Source organism: Schistocerca gregaria, chromosome 5, assembly GCF_023897955.1.
Source record: "Schistocerca gregaria isolate iqSchGreg1 chromosome 5, iqSchGreg1.2, whole genome shotgun sequence".
Lineage (NCBI taxonomy): Eukaryota > Metazoa > Arthropoda > Insecta > Orthoptera > Acrididae > Schistocerca > Schistocerca gregaria.
Window position 1 is genome coordinate 568,552,628 of NC_064924.1, and position 27,769 is coordinate 568,580,396.

The 27,769-nt window shown below is 39.5% G+C and overlaps 1 protein-coding gene across 2 annotated transcripts in view; it reads right to left on the reverse strand.

Annotated features, from left to right (window-relative positions):
- Positions 1-22,429, reverse strand: part of LOC126272650 (uncharacterized protein CG45076-like) — a 105,452-nt gene extending 83,023 nt beyond the window's left edge. Inside the window, exons 1-2 of one of the 2 annotated variants that reach the window (XM_049975653.1) lie at positions 22,056-22,429; positions 10,492-10,556 (exon numbers count right to left, since the gene is read on the reverse strand). In XM_049975653.1, coding sequence (XP_049831610.1) covers positions 10,492-10,556; positions 22,056-22,083 — 93 coding nt within the window. In that variant the 5' untranslated portion in view covers positions 22,084-22,429. The remainder of the gene's footprint in view (positions 1-10,491; positions 10,557-22,055) is intronic. The other variant, XM_049975654.1, reaches the window with a different exon arrangement.
- Between the last annotated feature and the right edge of the window lie 5,340 nt (positions 22,430-27,769).

Sequence of the window (27,769 nt, forward strand, 5' to 3'; positions counted from 1 at the left end):
TCAGACAAAAACAAAATGCAGCAACTCACAAATATGCCAGGTGGTTTACAACTGAACCTCCAGTAGGTGCCACAGTACCATACGGTATCAGCCTTGCTGTCAGAGGCAGGAGGATTACTGCAAATAGCACTGCCATCACAGTTCTATCTTGCTACCATGAGTCACATGCTTTTACTGGTATCCTTCTGCTAGATGAGTATTTAGGTTGCTGTCTAAGTGTTCTGCAGGGGCTGGGCTCTATTCTGATCCTGCCTAGCAGTTCCTAAATCAGAGTTCTTTCCATCAAGCATACTCTAAGCTCCAGGCTCTACACAGTTGTGTACCATAATTTGCAGCCCTTCAATTGGAGTTCTTTCACCAAATTCATTCTGTGTTTCATGTTCTACACTGGACACACCTAGTGGCTCATCATCCATTGGAGTCCACTGGAGCTCACTGCTTCATGGGACTTTATCTCCAATTCGTCTCCAAGCTCACCATCTCACGGGATGCTATAACTGTAGACTTTGTCCAGCTCCAACTATCCCTGTGTAATGCCAGTGGTTACACACTAAGACATTCCAAGGCAATGGCAATTATTACCTGCTATAATGTTGCAATGCTTCAGTAATTAATCACCAGACAGAACTCAGTAGTGCCAACTCACACTCAATAAAACTCCATTGTTATTGGCTACCTAGGCACATCAATTTTATTGTTCCCTTCAGTCACGAACATTACAATGGTGAGAAGTATAGCTGTTGCTTCCTCTTTGTCTGACACTAAAATGGCAATGTTCATCACACCCCACTCCATTATAATCATGACGAGGATCAACATTTGCACTCTCCTTGTCCCTAAAAAGGCAATGAGGATATAATTTTGCAAAATTTTGTCACAATTGGCAACACCAAGGATCTTGTCCTCACTGCAATAGTTACAAGGATATTTGGCTTAGGGATTATGTGCCTAGAGTGACTTGCATTCAGACAGTCAGATTTTACATTCTTCAGAGTAGCCTTCCATACCCATGCACTACTTTGAACTTATGTTGATTTTCGCCACACATGTGCACTCTAACACCTGCTGTCTCTCTTCAGTTTTCTAGTTTTCTCCTTGCTTATTCTGGTGTTCATACCTATCATATTCTTCAGTCCCTTAAGCCAGGTGCAGCCCTTACTCCTCTGTCCTAAGTCCATTTACAGGACCAATTCATTGCCTATTACATCAATTTTCACGCTCCAGTGCACACTCTAATTTCCAAGATGTCTTCCTTGACTTCCGTTCATCCTCCTCCTCACATTCTCAGTGTGCATCCACACCCTGCACATTATGTGGCACCCCCATGCCATTCCTTGACATATTATATATTCTGCAGCATCCCCCATGCTGCTTCTTGCTACCTTACTCATTCTGCAATGTCCCTCTGTACCACTCCTTGAGGTCTTGCGTGTCCTTCATTCTTATCGACATAAGTCACAGCCTTCAGTGCTCCAACCACACTATAGTCCCTCCCAATTACCTGATACTGTCATGCCATTTTCCTTCCCTCTTCTGTTCCTCCAGTGGCACCTTTTCATTGCACCATCCCTTTCCAGAGCAGTGATCTATCAGCACCATTGTGAGAAGTGTTGCCTCCTACAGCACCATCACCTCTGGAGACACTATCACCCCCAGCATCAGACACAGTTTCTACATGCTTCCAGACTGGCTCTCACAGGCCACCCAACTCTGGTTACGCCTATTTATGAACCATCCTTGTCGGATCCCTTCTGCATCATTCCAATGGATATCACACTCTTCTCCTAACTTCCTGCGCTACTTCCTCCCAGAAGGGCCACATGCCTCATGCTTTTCCACAGTTTCCATTTGAGCATTGCAAGATGCAGCACACTTTCTGATGGTCCACCCTCTGTGCTCATCTGTTTCTCATCTGGACACACCATTCGGGCCACTGGCAGGACTTCCCTAGCCCTCCAATTGTGCACTCCTGGAAATTTTGACATAAACCCAGGCCACTTTGGGCCTCACCTCCATCTGAACCTTCAGAGGTCAGATCAGCCTTCCACAATGACAACTCTGCACCTCTCTCACCATTTCCAATGACCAGCTCCAACTTTGGAGGTGATGAAAATGATTGTCTCTCTTCTTCACGTTTGCTACAACCAGTTCTCATCTGGGCCAGATCTATCTGTCACAGCCACATTCCACCCACCTGCCCTTCAACTGCTCCCTGGGTTGAGGCCTCCACCACTGTGAGCATCTATCACAGGGACCACCTTACTGACTCCAGGGAGTCTCCTCTTCAGGATGGCTACAGCATCTCTTCGCTTGGTATGGGGTGTGGGGAAGAGGGGGGGGGGGGGGGGGGGGAGGCACCATGTACTCCATGGCGATACAGCTGCCAACCATACTGTTATGTACTGCAGTTGCTGCAGCTCTGGTCCACTAACAATATTTCCTCTAGAGCACACATGAAAACAATCTGCTGATAGTCACATAGATACCAGGTTGTTTGCAACTGAAACTCCAGCAGCCACTTTGGTAGCGTGTGGTGCTAGTCTCACCACTAGAGGCAGGACCATCACTGCAAACAGTGCTGCCATCATGGCACTACCTTGCTTCACGTAAGGATGAGGCTGGGGTGAAGAGTGGGAGGGATAGCAGGGTAGAGGTGGGGAGCTCTTAAGTGATTGTGGGAGCATACATGGATAAGGTGGAGAGAGGGCAGAGTGCCTAGGTGCAGGGGAGGTTAGAAGGAGGGTGGGTAGGAGAATGGGCAGCAGAAAAGGAGAGAAGTAAAAATAAAGTGGGTGCATCGGTGAAATAGAGGGCTGTGTATTGCTGGAATGAGAAAAGGGAAAGAGGTATATGAGTAAAGGACAATGATTAATGTAGATTGAGACCAGGAGGGTTATGGGAATGTGAGATATACTGCAGAAAGAGTTCCCACCTGTGCAATTCAGATAAGCTTGTGTTTGCAGGAAGGATCCAGATAGTATAGGCTGTGAAGCAGTCATTGAAATGAGGAATGTTGTGTGGGCAGCGTGCTCCACAATTTGGTGGTCCAACTGGTTCTTGGCCACAGTTTGTTGGTGGCCTTTCATACAGACAGACAGCTTGTTGGTTGTTATGCTCATGTAGAATGCACTACAGTGCTTGCAGCTTAGTTTGTAGATCACAAGATTGGTTTCATGGGTAGCTTTTCGTTGATGGGATAGGTGATGCTTGTAGCCAGATTGGAGTAGCTGGTGATGGGAGAATGTAGGGACCCACCACTCTCCCTACAAGATATCCTACATTCCTGTAACCCTCCTGGCCTCAGTCTTTGTTGATCATTGTCCTTTACCCATCTGTCCCCTTTCCTGTTCTCATTCCAGCACAACACAACCATTTATTCCACCAATGCACCCACAAGTTTTACTTATCTCCTCTTCTACTGCCCCCCCCCCCCCCCGCCCCCCTTTCCCGCACTCTGTCCAACCTCCCAACTGCACCTAGCAGTCCTACCCTCTCCCAATCTCATCACTGTATGTTCCCACTAACAGCACTTTACAGTCCCCTACTTACACCCTGCTATCTCTCCTCCTCCCCACCCCAGCATCCTCCTTGCCCCCACCATCCAATTTGCTTCTTTCATTATGCAGTGCTGCTTGCAGTCTGGCCTTGGCAGCCAGAGACTGTGATCATATATATATATATGTGTGTGTGTGTGTGTGTGTGTGTGTGTGTGTGTGTGTTGTCTATTCTGATGAAGGAGTAGCAACTATCCTTTTTATACTATTGTCATTGATATAAGTGACTGACAAAGGGCAAATTGTCATGGCCTGGGACCTGTGAATGAACATCTTGGTAATATGAAGCTGTTTGGCTGTTCATACACTACTGTCACAAGCATCTAGGGGGAGAAGTTGAAGGATGGTAAAACCATGAGCAGACAACAAAGTTTTGAATATACATGCCTCATTATGGAATGTGAAGATCGGAGGCAGTGATATGTGGCAGATCTGATGATGGACTACAATGCTTACTCAGGTACAGCATTTTGGAGCACACCATTCAACATGGGGCTCCTCCACAGCAGATGATCCCTAAGTGTCCCTCTGATGACTCAACAATGTCTCCAGTTACAACTGCAATGGCCTCGAAGTCATTGAAACTGGACCACCGTTCAATGAAAATATATAGCTGGGCTGAATGAATCACACTTCTTGTTATACCATGTCTATGGTTGGGGGTATGGTTAAGCTGTCATCCATGTGCACATCCCACACCACAACTCAGGCTGATTCGTGCAAGTATTACGCAAATGAGGATATTTATCTGGGTTTCAGGGAGACCTGTGATAGTATTTAAAGGCACCATGATAGCTGTGGACTACATGAATGTTACTGTCAACTACTGCATCTCGTCATGTTTGACATATTCCCCAGTGGCAATGACACAATTTGTGTCACAGGATAGAATCATGTTTCAGTGATTTGAGGAGGAAGACAGTGCACACATGATGGTGTCTCAATCATAAATCAATTTGAACTCACTGGAACACATACAGAATGCTACCTGGCATCAGCTCTGCACACGCAAACCACTGGCTTGTAATTTGTGAGAACTGCGAGCATTCCAGCATTGCATAACCTGAGTGTAGACATCTGGTGCACCAAACCTCCAGATTTGTCGAATCCATGTCACACAGAATCACTGCTGTGCTGCATTCAAAAGGTGGACTGACACTTCAGTAAGTGGGTGGTCATAATGTTTTGGCTCATCAGTGTATATACCTGAAATTATAGTGAGTACTGTGTAGCTGTATCACAGTAATGTATAAAAAATGTTTTTTCATATTTGTCGTAAAAGTGTTTTAATTGTAAATCGTGGCGTCTTTCCTGTGCAACAAATAAAATCATTTGAAAATTATATGTAATGAGCTGAATAAATCACACACTTTATTGATTTATTAGGAATGCTGCTGTTAAATATTGATACAAATCCTTTTATAAATACATCAGATCTGCAATTGAGTGGCTTCACAAGCCACAGGTTGTTGTCACTCACTGCTAGTCTTCCTCACAATTTCGTCTCTGTGACTCAAAAGCTATTGAATAGCCTGCAGGGGAACAGTACATTGTGGACCTGCTTCCCCTGCTGTTGAAGAAGTAGAAGTTTGCCCAATATTGTTCCTTCTTCACCAGCAGGGAAGCATGCATTCTTCTGATGAGTATTAGGGCACTGGCAGACTAGTTGAGCTTGGTGACAGTGGCTTTTATGCATTGTTTACTGGTGATGTAGCACCTCTGGCAGGTGACAGTGATGACACCTATACAGGTGGTGGCTCTTCCATTTCCTATGTTAAAAATGTGTAGGCCTGCAAAACAGAAGTTGGCTGTTGTGGTATGAAGATCAACATGGGCTCTGGCACTCACACAATTGCTGTTGGCCCATTCTCAATCGAACAATAGCGATATCCTGTTTGGTTTCTGTTACACTACACTACCTCTGACAGTTGATTTGTGTTGTGTGTAAGGTACTTGAGGAAGTCGTGATGCTACAATCATTCACACAAGTTCTGTACACCCCATCATGAAGAAAGCCTTCAGGAATGTGGCAGGAGTCAAGCTGTACATTAACAGGCACTAGCAGCCATTGCAGTCTACTTCTATAACATGCATCGACAACTCACACCTAACATTTATCTGTTAACACTAATAATTTTATATTTTTATATTATGAATTTTATGAACATTAGCTGGGACTAGAAAAACAGTTACGTTTAATATGGACATTAACACTGACATGAATTTACATCCCTGGATCCAAATATTCTGATAAATTATAGAAAGAGTTACATCCCCATAACTCTCCTGGCCTCAACCTTTGTCACTGTCCTCTCCCATCCAGCCCCTTCTCTGTTCCCATTCCAGCACTACACAGCCCTCATTCCACCATTGCACCCAGTCTTTTTTACTTCTGTCCTTTCCTGCATCCCCCTCCCCCTCCCAACCTCCCCTCTGTCCTTCGTCTATCCTCCCAACTGCACATAGCTGCCCTACCCTCTTTCCACCTCGTCCCTGCGCGCGCCCCCCCAGCAGCACATTACTGTCCGTTGTCCCTACTCTACTATCCCCCCCCACTCTCCGCAGCTCAGCCTCCTCCTTACCACAGTCCAGTTACCATTCCCATAATGCACTGGTCCTGCTGCTCACAGTGTGGCCTCAGTTGCCCAAGACTGCACTTACGTGTGTGCATTACGTTTGTGTGAGTGTATATGTGTTTGTCTGTCATCTAATTCTGACGAAGGCCTTACTGGGCGGAAGCTTTTACTGAGCCTATCTGTAACTCAGCATCTCTGCTATATGGTGAGTAGCAACTCTCCTTTTCATAATATTGTTAAATTCCATTGTGGATTTTCCATTGTTTAACATAATAGTTAGGATTTTTTTAAATCAAGTGGTTCTTTTTGATGCACCCTTTACAGTATTTTGTTCTAGGTGAGCATCCAGTAGCACAAGTGGGTACCAGACATATTCACAAGAGTATGCACTACCAAAAGTTACAGTAACAGCACAGGCTTGCACAGCCAGTGTTTATATACTTGGTGGCATTGATTTTATGTGTGTTAGGGTATGGCCTAAGGCAGAGGTAGACTTGCTAGTACCGCAGGCCACAAAACCCCCACTATGATTACTTAAGGTCTGCTAGTTCAAAAATAATGTGCTGCAAGACACATTATTGTTCCAGACTGGGATCCCCTCCTGCCAATGTGAGATACTCTGTGCACAGAAGAACTAAGTTCTACTGACACACTCTCTTCCTTTCTGGAGGTGGGCAGAGGGGGAAAAAAAGTGAGGGGCAGGTTGCCCTCAGATCAAATGTAGGCTGCATGTGGTTCACGGGACACGGTCTGTGCATCCCTTGTCCAAGGCATCTTTTTGTTCCTAATTTTCATCTCATGGTACTAGAGACATCCTCCGAGGCTGAAAAGATGTAGTTAGTTAATTCTGAAATGTAAACTTGTTTACATTGCTAAAACCATGCAACAGCTGAATTTTGACATCCTCTGTGTGCCACAAAAAAAAATCGAGGAGTTGTGCCAACATGTGTTTTGGAGCTTGATAGTAGAAGATTTGGCTCTTGCTTCCTTTGTTTAGTTCTAAGGTCCAAAACTTTTATAATTTCAGTCCTTCTGTTCCATTAAAGCTGCTTTTTTCATTTTTTATTTCTATGCTCTCTCATGAATCCTATCATAGTCATAATTTTACCTAAGATTCTAATACAGGAGGATCAAATTGGGTGGTTTCTTGGTACAGTGTATGATCTGTTAATTCAAAGGCATTTGATACTGTCCAACATGATATCCTGCTAGACAAATTAGAATATGTCGGTATACGAGGAGTAGCTAAAAAGTGGTTTCAGTCATATCTCCATAATAGGAAACAGGTAGTAGAAATTGCAACAACAAACAGTAAAAACCAATGTATTGTTTACAGATCGGATATTCAGACTGTGCCAGATGGGGTACCGCAGGAGAGTGTTCTAGGACCTCTCCTATTTCTTCTTTACATAAATGATATCAAGATTCCACTAAATGGTACTCGTATAACACTGTTTGCAGATGACACAAACATTGTAGTAACTGGCATAAACTGGGTATTGCCAACATCTGCAACCAGAGTTGTAGAATATTTGCAAAATTGGTTTGAAGTGAACAAATTATATCCATTACAGGAAAGGAAAGTCACACTCTGATCTAGATCTCAGAATACAAAATAAAGAAATTGTGAGAGTTGCTACCACAAAATTCTTAGGTGTACATATAGACGAAAATTTAGACTGGAAATCCCATATCCTCAATCTGTTGCATAGGTTAAGCTCTGCTTGCTTTACTTTACGTGTTATTAGTTTTGTATGTAGTAGGGAATGTAGCAGAACTGTTTACTTTGCTTATATACATTCTGCTATTACCTATGGCCTCACCTTCTGGGGTCATAGTAAGAAAAATCTCAAAACCATCTTCACTCTACAAAACCGAGCTGTTAGAATAATTACCAACAGTTCAAGGCTAACTCCTTCAAAGCAATTATTTAAACAGCTGAATATTCTACCCCTACCGTGTCTCTATATACAGAAAAGTATAATTAATTTAAGAAGAAATATTAACAATTTCCAATCCAACTCGGATCTACATACTTACAACACAAGAAAGTGCAATGACATTCATATAAAAAGAGTTAACAAGGCTTTGGCGCAGAAACAAACAAACATACAAGGAAGCAGATTGTATAACAAACTACCGGTAAAGATAAAAGAAATAAAAAAATTGTCTTCATTTAAAAAAGCAGTATTCAAATTTTTAATGACCAACTGCTATTATAGTGTAAAAGAATACCTGGAATAGCTTCATACTAAACAATTATATTTATGTAGTCTATGCCAATAGTAATTTTTATCTGACTGTTGCTATGATCTAAATAAATAATATGTACAAAAGTGCTTTAATTATGTGTGTTATATCTAAATATCAACTGTGTGTTCGTGTGTGTGTATATATATATATATATATATATATATATATATATATATATATATATATATATATATATAAAGAAACTTCCACATGGGAAAATATGTCTGCTTGTGTCTGTGTATGTGCGGATGGATATGTGTGTGTGAGCGAGTGTACACCTGTCCTTTTTCTCCCTAAGGGAAGTCTTTCCACTCCCGAGATTGGAATGACTCCTTACCCTTTCCCTTAAAACCCACATCCTTTCATCTTTCCCTCTCCTTCCCTCTTTCCTGAAGAAGCAACCATCAGTTGCGAAAGCTAGTAATTCTGTGTGCGTCCTTGGCAGTATTCACATAATTATGCATCTTTCTTGTTGGTTATTATATCAGTGTCATGTCTTCACAACATTCTTCTGATGTGACCTGTGACCGTATTTGTGAATAGGAGGTAAACTTTCCCAAACCCTTTGACTGCTATAGACACACTCTCTGCATTCTGTACTGAGAGTGGCTTTGTTGTCACCGTACTGATTGCCTAATGCTGCTACCTGTCCTGAGAGATGGCATTCCAGCCACAATGAAATACTTATCAACCAATTTAACAAAACTATTTGGTGAAAAAATTAGATTTTTGCACATCTTACAGACTGATACCTTTGTTTGATAATATATTGAATTTCTTTTCATTACCCATCATAGTTAGTATGCTGCATCAAAATAAGTAAACCACTGCTCGAGATTTTAAAGAATTTTCAGAGATAGAAACATATTGCATAAACTTTGTCTATGGTTGATTTCAGTTCATACATTGCTGTGTATGAAATGCAGATAATATTTTGAGATTTTATTTAAAACTGAGGCAGAACACCATCTCATTTTGTTCTCAAGATACCGAGTTTTATATTGAGCAGATGATTGCACACAGTGGGCCCAATTGTCCCCCTGTACATCAGGAATCACATGGTCATATCAATAGTAATATTCCATAAACAGTTCAAGATGTCAAAAAGAGATTTTTTGCAAATTATACCAAGCACAGAGACTTGTATGTTGTATGATAAATACTTGAAACCTTTACTTGACTGACATATGGACGTAACTTGTCCACAGCAGTGAGAGGGTCATTGGAATGGGGAGAGGGTCATTGGAATGGGACTCATAAACATGTCAATAATGCTTAAGGAAAACCCAGAATACGCATTTAAACACATCCTCAGCACTTGTGGAGCGGTGGACCATGACACATTAACTGGCCCACAGCACTCATAGGGTTAATATGGATCTTGTTCATCAGACACTCCAGTTCAAGTAGTGCCCCATTTATTGCACTGTCAGAGTACTCATTTCTTCTGGGAATAATTCTTAAATTAGCTTGGAATGGTGATTGGAACTTTGGGAAGGTATAATCTCAGCCAACACTCGATTTTGATGGCTTGATCAAGGTGGTATTTATGAAACATACATAGTCAATCTTTTAAGTGAAAACTTAATAATGGAAAGCCGCAAGCACTTGTTTTATTAAAATGTGGGTACACTAGCAGATGGAATTGTAAATCAACAAGGAATTAACTAATGAACTAGTAAAGAAATCAGAAACCACACAACATAATTTGTAATTAAGTGAAATGCCAAGAAATGTAAATACACAGGCCTCATTTAATTCAAGTGGGTCATATCCTCACAGCACTTTTCAAGTAAAGTTTGTATCTGACGAACTGAAATTGTTTGTGGGTGCAGTTTACAGATTCCTCATTTCTAAATTCTTAAATTTTCTGAGCAAGCTTGGGCATATGTTAACCTCCAGTTTTAGAAAATACTCTGGGATACTGGCGCACGCAGACTTCAATATTTACTTCCTGGAGAATTCTGAAGAAGAACAAATCTGAGAACAACATATTTCCTTATTTTATTAGTATGAAGTTAGGAGGAAGCATTGTTCAATTGACAAAGCCATGACTGTAACAAAAAATAACTATTATGTAAAGCTATAAGTTACGTGTGAGAACTTACGCGACTAGGCAGTCCCAATGCAGTCCTCATTGCGTGTTCCATTGTTGTAGTTGCCATTAACAAAACTGAAAAGATTACAAAATCAATAATTTAACAACTGAATGGCAAACTTAGAAAATACACGATGAAATGATAGTGGAAAATGGGACGTGCATATGTGTGTTTGTGTGTGTGTGTGTGTGTGTGTGTGTGTGTGTGTGTGTGTGTGTGTGTGTGAAGGAGTTTTACCTTTCCTTGAGGACCTGCAGAACATTGGCATATCTCTAATTTTTTAAATTGTAATCATCCAGTTCTAAAAGAGTTATGAGACTGTGACAGCTAATTAGCCATATAGACAACATGATAAACTCTAAAACTCTAAATGGTGTGTTAACTAGGAAAAACCATTAGAATAATTAATGAAATCACAACAGCTTTAGAATGAAAATGCAGAGCATCAGCTGGAAAGATGTATATCAGGCAATGGATGTAAAATCTTAATTTAATTTAATGGACTTATCAGTAAATTTCTGTGCATTTTAACAGTTGTTTCCCAAAGAAAAGTGTGAAATGTGGCAGCAGTGGTGTCCCAAACAAACAGTGGATGAGATGAGGCATTAAATTATTACACAGTAGAAAGAAAGTTGTTGTTGTTGTTGTTGTTGTTGTGGTCTTCAGTCCTGTGACTGGTTTGATGCAGCTCTCCATGAATACAGTGAAGCTGCATGAACTCGGGAAAAATTATGACTGTAGTTTCCCCTTGCTTTCAGCCGTTCGCAGTACCAGCACAGCAAGGCCTTTTTGGTTGGTGTTACAAGGCCAGATCAGTCAATCATCCAGACTGTTGCCCCTGCGACTACTGAAAAGGCTGCTACCCCTCTCCAGGAACCACACATTTGTCTGGCCTCTCAACAGATACCCCTCCGTTATGGTTGCACCTACTGTATGGCTATCTGTATCGCTGAGGCACACAAGCCTCCCCACTAAAAGCAAGGTCCATGGTTCATGGGGGGGGGGGGGGGAGAGGGCGGGGGAAGGGAGGGGGCGGGGGGAAGGGAGGGGGTGGGGGGAAGACTGAAGAGGGGCTAATTGCCAGAATCAGGAGAGACATGCAATCGCTTTTATGTAATAGACAGTATTATTCCTTATTGAGAGGTGTTAACAAAAAATCAATAAGCCTGCAAATTATCCATTCAGTAATCTATAAATTTATTTATTTAAATTTATTTATTTAGTCCTTTAAATCCTATATGTATAGAATATATACAAGGATATTGGACATAGTTAGGTATTTACAAGATAAAATACAGTTTGTATTGCAGTCCTAAGGACTAGATATTGAAGTAATTTGGCAAAGATTCATACATACAACAGACATTACAGGCAATATATAAAGTAGAATATCAATAATGCATCTTTATTTTTGTTGTTTGGCTTTTGTATATTCTGTCAGACTGTAAAAGCAATGATCAATTAAATATGCCTTTACTTCAGCCTTAAAACTACAGAGTTTACCTATTGATTTAATATGGTTAGGTAGATTATTGAAAATCTTTATCCCAGTATGTAGTGTGCCTTTTTGGCACAGTGAACTGACTATGCGAATGTAGACGAGATGTGGCTCAAATTCAAAGATATAGTAGCAACCGCAATTGAGAGATTCATACCTCATAAATTGGTAAGAGATGGAACGGATCCCCCGTGGTACACAAAAAAGGTCCGAACACTGTTGCAGAGGAAACGGAAAAAGCATGCGAAGTTCAGAAGAACGCGAAATCCCGAAGATGGGCTAAAATTTACAGACGCGCGAAATTTAGCACGTACTTCGATGTGAGATGCCTTTAATAGGTTCCACAACGAAACATTGTCTCGAAATTTGGTAGAAAATCCGAAGAAATTCTGGTCATATGTAAAGTACACAAGCGGCAAGACGCAGTCAATACCTTCGCTGCGCAGTGCCGATGGTACTGTTACCGACAACTGTGCCGCTAAAGCGGAGTTATTGAACGCAGTTTTCCGAAATTCCTTCACCAGGGAAGACGAATGTATATTCCAGAATTTGAAACATGAACATCTGCTAGCATGAGTTTCTTAGAAGTAGATACCTTAGGGGTTGCGAAGCAACTCAAATCGCTTGATACGAGCAAGTCTTCAGGCCCAGATTGTATACCGATTAGGTTCCTTTCAGATTACGCTGATACTATAGCTCCCTACTTAGCAGTCATATACAACCGCTCGCTCACCGATAGATCTGTACCTACAGATTGGAAAATTGCGCAGGTCGCACCAGTGTTCAAGAAGTGTAGTAGGAGTAATCCATTTAACTACAGACCTATATCATTGATGTCAGTTTGCAGTAGGGTTTTGGAGCATATACTGTATTCAAACATTATGAATCACCTTGAAGGGAATGATCTATTGACACGTAATCAGCATGGCTTCAGAAAACATCGCTCTTGTGCAACGCAGCTAGCTTTTTATTCGCACGAAGTAATGGCCACTATCGACAGGGGTTCTCAAGTTGATTCCGTATTTCTAGATTTCCGGAAAACTTTTGACACCGTTCCTCACAAGCGACTTCTAATCAAGCTGCGGACCTATGGGGTATCGTCTCAGTTGTGCGACTGGATTCGTGATTTCCTGTCAGGAAGGTCGCAGTTCGTAGTAATAGACAGCAAATCATCGAGTAAAACTGAAGTGATATCAGGTGTTCCCCAGGGAAGCGTCCTGGGACCTCTGCTGTTCCTGATCTATATAAATGACCTGGGTGACAATCTGAGCAGTTCTCTTAGATTGTTCGCAGATGATGCTGTAATTTACCGTCTAGTAAGGTCATCCGAAGACCAGTATCAGTTGCAAAGTGATTTAGAAAAGATTGCTGTATGGTGTGTCAGGTGGCAGTTGACGCTAAATAACGATAAGTGTGAGATGATCCACATGAGTTCCAAAAGAAATCCGTTGGAATTCGATTACTTGATAAATAGTACAATTCTCAAGGCTGTCAATTCAACTAAGTACCTGGGTGTTAAAATTACGAACAACTTCAGTTGGAAGGACCACATAGATAATATTGTCGGGAAGGCGAGCCAAAGGTTGCGTTTCATTGGCAGAATACTTAGAAGATGCAACAAGTCCACTAAAGAGACAGCTTACACTACACTCATTTGTCCTCTGTTAGAATATTGCTGCGCGGTGTGGGATCCTTACCAGGTGGGATTGACGGAGGACATCGAAAGGGTGCAAAAACGGGCAGCTCGTTTTGTATTATCACGTTATAGGCGAGAGAGTGTGGCAGATCTGATACACGAGTTGGGATGGAAGTCATTACAGCAAAGACGTTTTTCGTCGTGGCGAGACCTTTTTACGAAATTTCAGTCACCAACTTTCTCTTCCAAATGCGAAAATATTTTGTTGAGCCCAACCTACATAGGTAGGAATGATCATCAAAATAAAATAAGAGAAATCAGAGCTCGAACAGAAAGGTTTAGGTGTTCGTTTTTCCCGCTCGCTGTTCGGGAGTGGAATAGTAGAGAGATAGTAAGATTGTGGTTCGATGAACCCTCTGCCAAGCACTTAAATGTGAATTGCAGAGTAGTCATGTAGATGTAGATGTAGATGTTCTCACCTGTTTCATATGAAGGTCAGATTTTTGCCTTGTATTGTGTGCATGTATATCTTCATTTTTTAATAAGATATCTGGGTGTCTATCGATATACTGTTTGATGAAAACTGATGTTTCATAGATAAAAATGCAAGGAAGAGGAAGAACTGACAGTTTTTTGAATTTGGGTCTGCATGATTTTGTATTGTTTACCCCTTCTATAAATCTTAGTATTCTCTTTTGCATCCTAAAAAGTTTAATATTTGTTGTTGTATTGCTCCCAAAAGATTATGCCATAGTTAATTACAGAATGCACATAGGAGTAGTATACATTAAACAGGCTGGCTTTGCTGCAACAAGATTTTAAGATCCGTATCATGTAACAGGTTTTGCTTAGTTTTCTTTGCAAATATTGAATTTGTACCTCCCATTTTGTGTTGTTCTGGAGCCAGAGTCCCATGTACTTCTGCTTGTGACATTGCCTTGCTTATCTGAACTATTTCTGTTTTGGTTTGGTTTGGTTTACTGTCAGTTCAGATGAAAATAATCTTATCAGTCAGCTGGCCACAGCAACTCATTCACTCACTGTCTTTCTCACTCTGTAGCTCCTGTTATACAGTCTTCTGCTAATGTTAACATTACCCTATCAACTAATCTTTATCTTCTTTTCATTTCATTTCCATAACTTCTATTGCATCTATACTAAGCCTAAGCATTTCACTACTCAGATTTTCTAACTTTCGTATCATAGCCAGACTTCTGACATTTCATTATCTGATGAGTAAAATGTTCTGTTTCATTGGTTTTTCAGTATTTTTGTAACAGTCATCTCTGCCTCAATAATCCTCTCCTTGGGTTTCAAATGGAGGACTAACCCAGAATATTTTGTCAAAGAAGATGTCATCATGACACTTTTTTAGTTACAGGCCGTAGTTCCTGTGGATAGACACTATATGTCTTTGATGCAGTGCTTCCCACAGTCTTCTGCATCCTCATTCTATTGCTCATTCTCTCAAATTGAGGGGCACTTTTCCAACTGAATGGCAAGAGGGTTCCTTGATCCTCCTTACTTCCTCATCCTTTTTGACAAGGCCACTGGCAGAATGAGGGGGCTCCATATGCCAGAAGTCTTAGGCTGCAAATGCTGATTATTTTTATTCAAAATATAAGAACTGGCCAGGACTGATGCAAGGATGTTTTGATTAATAGTCAAAGGAGCAATCTCTAGACCATAGTCAAATACAATCAACAGGCTCAAATCAATGTAGGCTGCAGTAGCTCTGCAGGGATGAAGCGACTTTCACGTGTCAGACTAGCATGACACGCTGCATCAAACCAGTCTTTGAACTGAAAACAACAAGACAATCTGAACAGATAGTGAAATTTAATTTACAAAGAAAAACATATTTTTCCTGAACAGATTCTTACAGAAAACCAATATAGAAATTCATATCAGCATACTAATAAAACACAGAGTAACATAAATGAAATCTTAAAAATAAATAGACTGCCAAGGGAAGAAATCATAAGTGTAAGTTATGATAATTTATTAAAGAATAAGGATGTAGGGCTTCATGAGGTAAATAATTAAATAACAAGTTCAGCATCTTAGAAAATTAAGAATATACTGATATGCACAAAAAGGTAATAAGGAAACAACGATGGTTAAGAATTATGTAAGTATGGAAGAGGCAGAAGAAAAGAAAGTTTCAAATGAAGTAAGTCATTTATGAAAGAGCAGTTAAGCATTTCATGTAAACAACAAACTGGAATGTGACACAATATACTGGACTGAATAAAACTATCCAAAAGTTCTTTAAAATATATGAAAACACACAGTTAAATCTGGATAAAGGAAACAACCCAATACAATAAGAGCATGAATAAGACAAAACAGAAAGTAGTGATGGGTACATATCACATTTCATCAGTCAGTATGGCAGATGGCACAGTAAGTAACAACAGAGTCAAAATTATACAAGCATGAAATAACGTAATGCTGCAATTTTCAAAGGACTGAAAATTAGTTAATAAAACTAAAATAAAGTATAATCAACTTGCTTAAAAGCAATCAGTAGCTACAAATTAACAATGAACATGCAGAGCTGGTCAGTAAATTATTATAAGTTACAACTGAAGAGTGAAAGAAATTGGTACATGTGTCTAATGTAGTGTAGGGCCTCTGCAAGCAAGCAGAAGTGCCACTACACAACATTGCCTGGACTCAACTAATGTCTGAAGTAGTGCTGGAGGGAATTGACACCATGAATTCAAAGGTGCTGTGTCCCATTGCTCATGCACTGACTATAACACCACATTCAAACTCACTTAAATCTTCAAAACCTGCCACTGTAGCAGCAGTAACCTGTCTAAGAGCTGCGCTAGATGCTTGTTGTCTTATATAGGCATTGCCGACTGCAGCGCCGTATACTGCCTGTTTACGTATCTCTGTGTTTCAATACACATGCCAATTTCTTTGGCACTTCAGTGTATATGGCAGCTACATAAACATACGTAAATACATGAGTAAAAAAACAGAATCTATAGTATTTGAAAATTACATGGAGTTTTCAAATCTTTATTTCCCATGTACCCGAAATTGTAGCATACAGTCACTATGTATAACCATTTTTGAGTTTGGACAGTTAAATGTGGAAATTTAATGAGAACACCACTAAGTCTTGGGGTGACTAAGCAAGCAATAGAGAGATCCACATTGGAAATTACTAAGAGAGGAAGGCAAACAAACAGAACAGACTGATGTGGTAAACATAATTCTGGCTAAAATACAAGTGAAGTGGAACTGTAGAGGATTTGTAGATATGTAAATACGCAAGACATTCTCCAGGTTCAAAGACAGATGGAAGGACTAAGCCAAAAATGGGCGAATGAGCTGGGTTTAACATCCTGTCAACAGCGTGGTCATTTGAGACGGAGAACAGAGTCACACTGTAGAAGGGCATGGAGGGAAATTGGACATGTACTTTTCAAGGAAACCATCCCAACATTTGCATAAAACGTGTTAGAGAAACTACATACAATCTGGGTACACTCTAATTGTTAGATGGGGACCTCAGCTGGCATGTTTCTGAATGCAAGTCCAGCATCCTACCTCTGCACCACCCTGAATGCAAGTCCAGCATCCTACCTCTGCACCACCTCTCTAGCAACCTAATGGAGCTTTTACAGACAGTCATGTTTATTAAAGTCCATTATGAAACAATGGAAACTACAGGTTGGAATACCAACATTGTAGTAAAAGATAAATTGCTACTAATCATAACAATGACACTGTTAGTTGCAGACAGGCAAAAGTAAAGCTGTTTCTTTTAATTGTTCTTATCTGCCATATTTACAGTAAGTAGAAATCTATATTTTCCCATATTGTTGAAAGTCCATTATTACTGTCATACCCACAGGTTATCATAAGCCACTTGATACCAATTGTAGTACAATGTCATAATGAGCCACTTGATACTTATTGTAGCACAATTTCTTTTATTTATTTATTCATTTAAAACCAGCTGCAAGTAGGTCTAAAAGTTTAAAGATGTATTAATAAATAAATAGTACATTAATAACATAAATTATACTGCAGTACATATCAAGTGTTGATGATGATGATGACATCAATAATTAAGGCACCTAGTTAATGAATTTTGATAAATGTGACTGACTGCAATCATACCCACATCCAGAATTAAATGAAGTTCAAGTCTCAATCAGGTTAGACATTGAAGTGCCAAAGAAACTGGTGTAGGCATACATATTCAAATACAGAGATATGTAAACAGGCAGAATACGGCGCTGCGGTTGGCAGTGCCTATATAAGACACTAAGTGTTTGGCATGGTTGTTACATTGGTTACTCCTGCTGCAGTGACTGGTTATCATGATTTGAGTGAATGTCAACGTGGTGTTATATTCAGTGCACAAGCAATGGGACACAGCATCTCTGAAGTAACAATGACCATTTGACGAGTGTACCGTGAATATCAGGAATTCCATAAAACATCAAATCTCTGACACTGCTATGGCCAGAAAAAGACCCTGCAAGAACGGGATCAACAACAACTGATAAGAATCGTTCAACATGACAGAAGTGGCAACCCTTCCATAAATTTCCAGATTTCAATGCTGGGCCATCAACAAGTGTCAGCATGCGAACCATTCAACAAAATATCATTGCCATTGGCTTTCAGAGCTGAAGGCCTGGGCCCGTCAGCTCTGACACTGGACTATTGATGACTGGAAACATGTTGCCTGGTCAGATGGGTATTGTTTCAAATTGTATTGGGCATATGGACGTGTACAGGTATGGAGACAACCTCATAAATCCATGGACCCTGCATGTCAGCAGGGGACTGTTCAAGCTGGTGGAGGCTTTATAATGGTGTGGGGCATGTGGAATTGGAGTGATATGGGACCCCTTTTACTTCTAGATATGACTCTGACAGGTGACACATACGTAAAACTCCTGTGTGGTCATCTGCATCCACACATATGCATTGTGCATTCCAAAGGATTTGGACAATTCCAGCAGGACAATGTGACACCCCACACGTCCAGAATTGCTACAGGTTCGCTCAAGGAACACATTTCTGAGTTTAAACACTTCTTCAGGCTACCAAACTCCCCAGAGATGAACATTATTGAGCATATCTGGGATGCCTTGCAACGTGCTGTTCAGAAGAGATCTCCAGCCCCTCATTCTCTTATGGATTTATGGACAGCCCTGCAAAATTCATGATGTCAATTCCCTCCAGCACTACTTCAGGCATTAACTGAGTCCATGCCACATTGTATTGTGGCACTTCTGCATGCTTGTGGGGGTCCTACACTACATTGTGCGCGTGTGCTAGTTTCTTTGGCTTTTCAGTGAATTTTCTAGTGCTGAATTGGAACTGACATTAATTGCATAGCATTACACTGTTCATGATTTTCATGAAAAAATACATTATATGGTTGAAATATTTCTGAAGAGGCATGAAAACATTCATACAGTATTTCCATATACTGGGTATGCCCTCCGAAGAAAATCTCATGTTTCTTATTACATATTGCTATGTTGTTTGATTAATTAACTATGACCAAACATTTCTAATTACAAATAAATAACTTCTCGATTTGTCATACTGTGTTAATGCAGTCTCCAAAGGCTGTGTATTAATATTTTGAGGGGCGGGGTGTATTGGTCCTGAACTACCATATTATGATACTGCCAACCCCAGAAAACACTTGTGCTGTAGCCATTATTCTATGGTATTCTTTGTCTACTCCACTTTTCTTTGCTTCTTTTTTTTTGTCTCAATTTGAAATGAGCAGAGAAACTAATCTAGTCCATGACTAGGCTCGAGTACAACCCTCACAACACTAGAAGGAATATTCGATCGCTATGTCAGTTCAGCTGTGGTTTCGCTGGAGCACAGGACATGGACATAGGCTACCAGCCCTGTAGGTAGAGAAACTAATCTATTCCATGACTAGGCTCGAGTATGAGCCTCACAACACAGAAGGAATCTTTGATCACTGTGTTGATTTGGTTGTGGCTCTGCAGGAGCACAGGACATGGACTTAGGCTATCAATCCTATGAGTGAGAGGCGGGGCTTGTTTCCTGTGGATGTTTGTTGTTCTCCTTTGCTTACATCACAGCTGACTGCTAAATTATAATGTTCGCACTCTACTTCTGGGTAATGGTAATTTAAAGAATAAAAAGAAAATCTTGCTTGTTTCACACACTGATGGAAAAAATCAATCGTACACCAAGAAAGGGTTGTACGACATAAACAAAAGTTGGTAGGCTGTTTCCGTGGCTGAAAATTTATGTCTATTCAAATTTCATGCCAGCTGCATAAGAGTGGCACTAGTAGTGCCTCTGTGAGGATGCAGAACAGGATTGCTTTAAATACACGCTGCAACAGTTGTGAGCTTTAGTTCCTGTTGAGACTGGTTGTGGAGAGCTGATGTTAGTCAAGAATGTCTTTAAGATGTCAAAGAAACTATCATCATTACCTCACTGAGTGTGAACGAGCTCGTGTAATAGGGCTACGAGAAGCTGGATGTTCCTTCTGCGATATTGCAGAAGGACATGGCAGGAATGTCACTACAGTACAACTACTGCTGGCAGCATTGGATGCAAAAATGTATGGTCACAAGAAGACAGGGCTCCAGATGGCCTGTGGAACTTCAAGAGGGAAGACCAGCTCATTCGGCATGTTTTCCTGTTGCATTGTGCTGCATCTGCAAGAGGAATTTAAGCAACAGTTGGCACCACAGTAACACAAAGTAACTTGTACTAATGTGTTACTTCAAGGACAGATCCGGGCCAGATGCCCTGTAGCATGCATTCCACTGACTGTTGTGTTTTCTGATGAAAGCTGATCTGCCTCGGTGCCAGTGACGCCTGTGTTAGTTAGATGGAGACAAGATAAGGGCCTGCAACCAACCTGTCTGCATACTAGACACACTGGACCTATACCTGGAGTTGTAGTTTGGGGTGTGATTTCAAATGACAGCAGGAGCACACTCATGATTATCCCAGGGCTGTATGTCAATCAGGTGTTTCGAACTGTTGTGCTGCCATTCATGAACAGCATTACAGGGTTTTTCCCAACAGGCTAACGCATGCCCACACACCGCTGTTGTAACTCAACAGTCTCTACAGTGTGTTGACATGTTGTCTTGATCAGCTCGATCTGAAGAGCCATCTCCAATGGAGACTACCGTATATATGGCCCATCATCGAAAGACAACTCTAGTGCCATCCACAAACAGCATTAACTGTTCCTGTTTTGGCTGGCCATGGACAACAGGCATTGTACACCATCTCACAAACTGACATCCTGCACCGACCAAAATGTATTTTATTAGTTTTCTGTATGTATGCTGTCTCTACGACATCTGAAATTCAAATTAGAGACAGCTAACTGCTACGATACACAACAGGTTTCACGTGTACATATGGATATATACTGATACTTAGTTACGGAGTTCATAATTCTCACACTCCAACTGCATGAACTCTAATTATAATCTCAATACAATAACTTGTGTTAGGTTCACAATGAAGTGAGAAGCGAAAAAGTTATTTAGTCATCCATCTTTAAGCATTTGCATGAGCAAGCCACGATATTTGAATCCGAAGGTCAAAAATAAACATTACATAGCTCGTACAACATCCATTTATAAGCTCCAGCTACGTAATACAAAAGTTTTGTTCTTTCTATTGCAGCCGCTAATGCAGACCAAGGACATAGAATAAAAAGATGCGGACCACGATGTGTGCAGTACCGGTAACTTATATAAAGAGCTAGCGTCTCGGGGTATGCTACAAACGCTCATTTTTTTGACAGCAAACATAAAATATTACACTACCGGTAGGGACGAAAATTATTATTTCATTGTTTGCACACGTTTTCACATATTGTTATAGACTTTTATAACTGTAAACTAACCACAAATAAAAGTATTTTTAATACCGTGTAAATTATATTTCGTTGTTGCCAGTCGATTACAAGAAAAGAAATGGAAAACTAAATGTAAGCGAAATGGCATTTACATCAAGCTTTGTGTATTTCGATAGGATTTGTAGGGAATAATAAATGTACGTTTGATAAAAAGCTCTCGCATTTCCAACCGCTTGGTAGCCTTAAAATATTGATCATGTTCGCAGGTAGATACAGCATGACAACCGTCGAAAAATCGCTTTATCTAAACTCCGCTATCCGGTTGGGAAACCTGAGGGCTTTTCATCAACAGTATACGTCGGGGACCGCCCAAGATCGCAAATCAACATTTCGTCGACCGTTTATACCGCGTATTTTGGGTGTCGATAGCAACGACTGAAGATCTTTCTATTCCTCCTAACGGTTAAAGCACCGTCGATATTTCACATACTGTACGTTCCAAAAAAACTACGAGGCGTGCTGGAGCACACACTATTAGTATGAGGTGACAGTAGCCTCAAGAACAGAGGTAAACTCACCGATATAAAGCATACACGCTTTTTTCATCGTAGCATAGTAATGCCCTTTATATATAAATAAATATAAAGCAAGCTCCTCCAAATTGTGAGAAGGAGAGATCTTGATGACAACCAAGCCAACAAGTTGTTCATTTGTTTTTTATGCACAGCATAAAGAAGCGTCAGTTTTGAACCTACCACGGAGCAAAATTATCTGGAGCTCAATGATGTACGCATAATAGTACACTAAGACCATGTAAACGTACGGTGTTGAAACTGTCCTGTTATGCATGCAGTATGGTGAAAATTTTCTTTTAGTGTTGCCTACGTATCTATTAAACAGAAAATTATTGTTCCCAGGAAAACACTATAGCATGGAAATGCCACGAGAGGTCTTCATAATTGTTGGTATGCGGTAGTAAATTGGCGGAAATGGTTCTGGTTTGTAACGCTATATTGATTACGACGGTTTGTCATTGTGTAGCGTTGTTGCAGCTCTGTTTGTGGCGTAGATAAGTAAGGTTCGCTAATGACGTATAGTACTGAATTTTGATGTTTTTAGCAACGAAAGTTCTACCTTTTGGCGCAGGTAGGCAAGTACAGTGAAACTTTCTTGATCTGGAAGATGACCAGAGCCGTAGAAACAGAACTACATTATGTGATTGTTGTCAAAAGTAGGAAAAACGCGCTAAAATTTCAGACCAGTAAATATACGATTATTTGTAGCGCGAACAATACCGTACATATTTTGCAAAGTTCCTTTTTCTAATAACTTGGCTACTTATTATTTGAAAACAATTTTGCACCAAAAAGCGTTCGCTAAAATCGTAACCATTGCGGTAAGTTCTCTAGGTATTAATTCGCTTATCAACCTTGTGACATTCTCAGATGACGCTGAGTATCGACAAATCAGAGGCAAGGCCATCTCGAATTTTTAATGTGCCTAAGTATGTTCCACTGGATTAAAGTAAGGAATCATGTTAAATGTTTTTAAATATTTGCCACATTTTGAAACCTTAAAATGGCCATATCTCAAAAACTATCATTGGCCAAAAATTCGTACGTTGAATAACATCAGTGTTAACCTAAATTTTAAATAATACAAGTTATATTTGTAATACAAGTTACTGTGAGTACGGTATAAAATGGAGAATATTATAAATTTTCTTCTACATTACATGCATAAAGGTAATTACCAGGTCTGTAACAATAAGTAGTCTCAGAATATTTCGAGAGTACAATAAGAAAATGTGAAGCCTACAGACAAATGTAGCGTTTTATAGGAAGAATTATAATGTTTACTCAGTACCGAATTTATATACCATTGTCGAAATTCCTGCAACTCCAACACAACAACCCATACCCACAGTCTACGACTGCCGTACTAAGAACAACACTTTTTGGAGAGATCTTTAATGCAGTGTATCATTGAAATTGTATAATTCTGTAATGCAGAAGTATACACACTAAACCGAAGAAATATCACATGTTTATTATCAAATGAGTAACAAATTCATTACAGATAAAACAGAAATCGTCAACATTCTGAATAATAACTACACAGATACAGTAGAAAATCTCGAACATGGATGTAATAACTAAGTAATTACCAGACAGATAAGCCAAGCCACTCAGTGTTCCTGAAACCAGTGTCTGAAGAGGTAGTGACAAAGGTTGTAAAAAAGCTTTGCAAGTGAAATCAACCAACAAAAAACAAATGTAAATCTTGGTGATACACAGTTTTGTAATTTCTGTCATTTAATTTTACCTGTCAAAATAAGACAAGACCCAAATTTTTTTGACATTTCGTTTTTGAGTTATAAACTTTTAAAGTTTCCGAAATTGTGCGATTTTTGCCACATTTTGAAACCTTAAAATGGCCATATCTCAAAAACTATTTTATGTGCCAAACTGAAATTTATATAATTTTATCCAGTCCATTATAAACTTTAAAAATATGTGCTACTTCACCAAATTAATTAAAATGCTAAATTTTCCCAAAAATTTCTTAAATCGTGAAAATTTAAAAATAGGTATTTCTTAATTTTGAAAAAAATGTATGTTAGTCATACACAGTTTGTTAATGTATGTGCCGAATTCCATGAAGGTATTCTGAAGGAAAAATATGTAAATAATTTGTATTTTACTAATTTTTTGTTGGCGACCGTATGCCAGCCGCACTTTGTTTGTAAGTGGGTTCGTTAAACTGTTATTAAAACAAAATTATTAAGTACTAATTAACATTTTAAATCATACTCCACAATGCAATGCAAAAATTCACATAAATAATGTAAAGGATAATAAGCATTTTCCATTTTATATAACTTTTAATTTAAAGTAGTTGTAATATATATTTATAGAACAATAGTGTGCGTGCGTGTGTGTGTGTGTGTGTGTGTGTGTGTACATTCACTTCTGTTGACAGTAATTCACTTCATTAGAGATGAATTATTGAGATAAAATTAGCAAAGCACTACCGAGGGAAAAAGGACCAGAGTGCTTTGTGCATGTATAACTACAAAGCACATGAACTCAGGGGATAAAGAGCTGGTGAATTTGGCACTTGACTTTCCCCTTGAAAATGCCCTCCACAAATAGGGACGAAACGCTGGGTTTTAAGGTGAATTCAATTCGACAACGACACAATAGCCTGGAACATTTTATAAACTGTGACGTTTCCGGCTGTGAAGGTTTATATTTTACGAAAATAAAATAGTGATCACAGTTCTGATGACCTTCCTAAGTTTATGAGATAATGGCAATAATGAGGGACCCATTTCCACTATAGAAATTATGAGTTCTGATGACAGTTCCGATCACAGTTCGGGATAGCACCACACGAGTTTTATCGAAGAAACAGAAGTAATTTCTTGTGGAGAGATTTATAACTACCATAATGTTGGATCAACTTCACTAACGTTTAGCTCCTCGGACGGAAGCTGAGCGTTGCTGCCCTAGCTGTGTGATCTGGTATGTGGTACAAGTGGGCACACGTAGTGTTGACTGTTGTTATGTATCCAACTGCTGACAGCCTCAGCAATCTAACAGAAGTTGTCATGTTTGGTCTGCTTATTGCGTTGTATTACAACAACTGTAATAGAATTTGATACTCTTTGCTACAATTAAGTACCGGATTCGGATTTGAAAATACCTGTCTCTATAATGTGTTTTCATGTACTTCTGTTATTTCAGTGCTCGATATATATACTGGGATTTTCAACATTTAGCAAGACATGCCATATTTTTTCCAAAGAGTTCTTCAGATGCATCATACAATCCAAACACCATTTTCACCTTCATATGTTGACATCGTAGTTGGAAAACAGGGTGTTCGATATATACTGGGATTTTCCAATATTTAGCAAGACATGACATATTTTTTTCACAGAGGACTTCAGATGCATTATAAAATCCAAGCACCATTTCATACATTGTCATCAGAGTCGGAAAACAGGGACAGGGGTAAGATCTCGTTCACTTAGAACAGGTAAAAGGATAACTGACTCATGCAGTTACATCGATTAAGTTACATCAGTTCAAAAGACACAAGGTTCTTGGAGCACCAGGCAACAGTAGTCGGAAATCGTCTCTTTGATGATAGGGTGAGTGCTGTTGGGGAGCCCACTTATGGTGCTACACCTGCTGGAGAGTGTTGGTGAAGGAAACTCTGTGCCAGATTTCTGGATGCAAAGACAAAGAGAGAGAGAGAAAGAGAGGTAGGTACAAGATGAATTATGTGCAAATATTCTTAGTTCTAGGAAATGTTCACTGTGTAATGAACAGGAAATCACTTCACAGTTTTGAGGTCCCTATTTTTGTTTATAGCACATCCTTCAGGAGCAGACTTTTGCATTGTCTGCTGACATACTCTTTCAGATAGTAGGTGGCATGCCTCTGACAGACAATACAAAGCACCAAATCAGATGAACAAGGAAGAATTAAGCTTGTAGTTGGGTCTGACGTATGGAAAGAATATGTGACTTAAAAAAATGAAGCCAGATAAAGACAAATTGTATTTGGTAAAGTAAATTTCGAAGAGTTGTCAATGATGTACATGACTTATGAATCTTATTTAGCTTTAGTGAAATAATATAAACTTATTTCTGATGGGGATGATATGTTAGTACTTGGTCTTCAAATATTTGCACACCATCTTGGTAATAATGACATTGATATGAAAGCAGATTAAACCACTATTCCAAGGCAGCCAGTTACGATACGAAATGAGATATTCTTTCAAGACATATCTAAGCAGCTGTACTTTCCTCTATCTAGCATTGAATGGATAAATGGACACAAGTGATATTGTCTGGGTTAATTTTAATATCCTCAAAGATATGGCCATTTGAAAAAGTAAATAAAAATTTAAAAGTAGATTTTAGTAAAAATCATCAATGAGTGTTCCGAAAGAGAGCTGCCATTGATAAGTAGAATCAATGGCAATGGCACATTCCTCAAAAACTTTTTTAAATCATCCTATACTAAAGTATTACAGCATTATACACCAAGAGCCGCTGAGTGGAAAGAACTTGATATATAACCAGCACGTTATGACACCGGTTATGAAATGTATGGATAAACATAGAGCTATTGCATTAAAAAACGATAATTCTGAGGCTACTGTGAATGTTGGACTTCAAGTATGCGGAACATGTCTTACATTATGAGGCGCAGCATTTCTCAAGGAAAGTTTCTGAATACATTTTGGAACTTGAAAAACGCTGTTTCTGATTTTTTTACAACTGGAAAATACACCACCAAAAGAAAACCTTATGACACGACAGTTAGCAATTTGTTTTGGCATTTTTAATTCAAGTTAGATGCTATCTCAAAGCCTGAATTTAAAACTAGAAGGCAAAAGTATCAGTCCATTTAAAATTGTATTAAAACTAATAATCCCTCAGTTATAACATGAGAATTTGAGTTAATTTCCATACCAGAAAGAACATAGTGAATGTGCTGCAGCTAACAGCAATGTAACCAAATAAACTGAAAAATGTAAATATGACAACAGTCATTTGAAAGTCGTTTTAAACCCAGTTTTAGTTACTGAACAATATGAGATAAGGATTCCCAGTGACACAGAAAGAGAGCTTATTCAATTAAAAATAATTTCATTGCTGAAAATGAAATCTAATAAGCTTTTTTCATATCAAATTGATCCTGCCATAATTAATTACTGACATCCATTACAAATTGAACACTTCCTAGAGCTAAGAACATCTGCACACAGTTATATAAACCTATGTCTCTTTGAGGCGAAACACATATAAAATAGCTTTTCATTCATGACATTTATTACAGGCAAAACAACGTCATGGATAAAACAATGAAACACAATGGTATGTAAGGCTCCTGTGCTATAACAGATATTGTTCATATCAATTAATTAAATCATTAAAATATTAATTAAATCTACAAACGTTCATATGCTAAGAATCCTTCCAGTGAGCAGAGAGAACAGACAACTCCAAGTTCCAAGCTCTCAGAGCTTCAGCTCACTAGCTCTCTTTCTCTCTCTCTCTCTCTCGCTCTCTCTGTCTCTCTCCCTCCCTCCCTTCCTCCTTCCCCCCACCCTCTCTCTCTCACACACACACACACACACACACACACACCCAGCCACGCACACACACACTTCACATCCAGGATTTGGACCAGTTTTCTCCAGTGAACCACACAGTCTGGCAGCTGTAGCACCATAAGCGGAGTCCACTTCAGCACTTACCCTATCATCA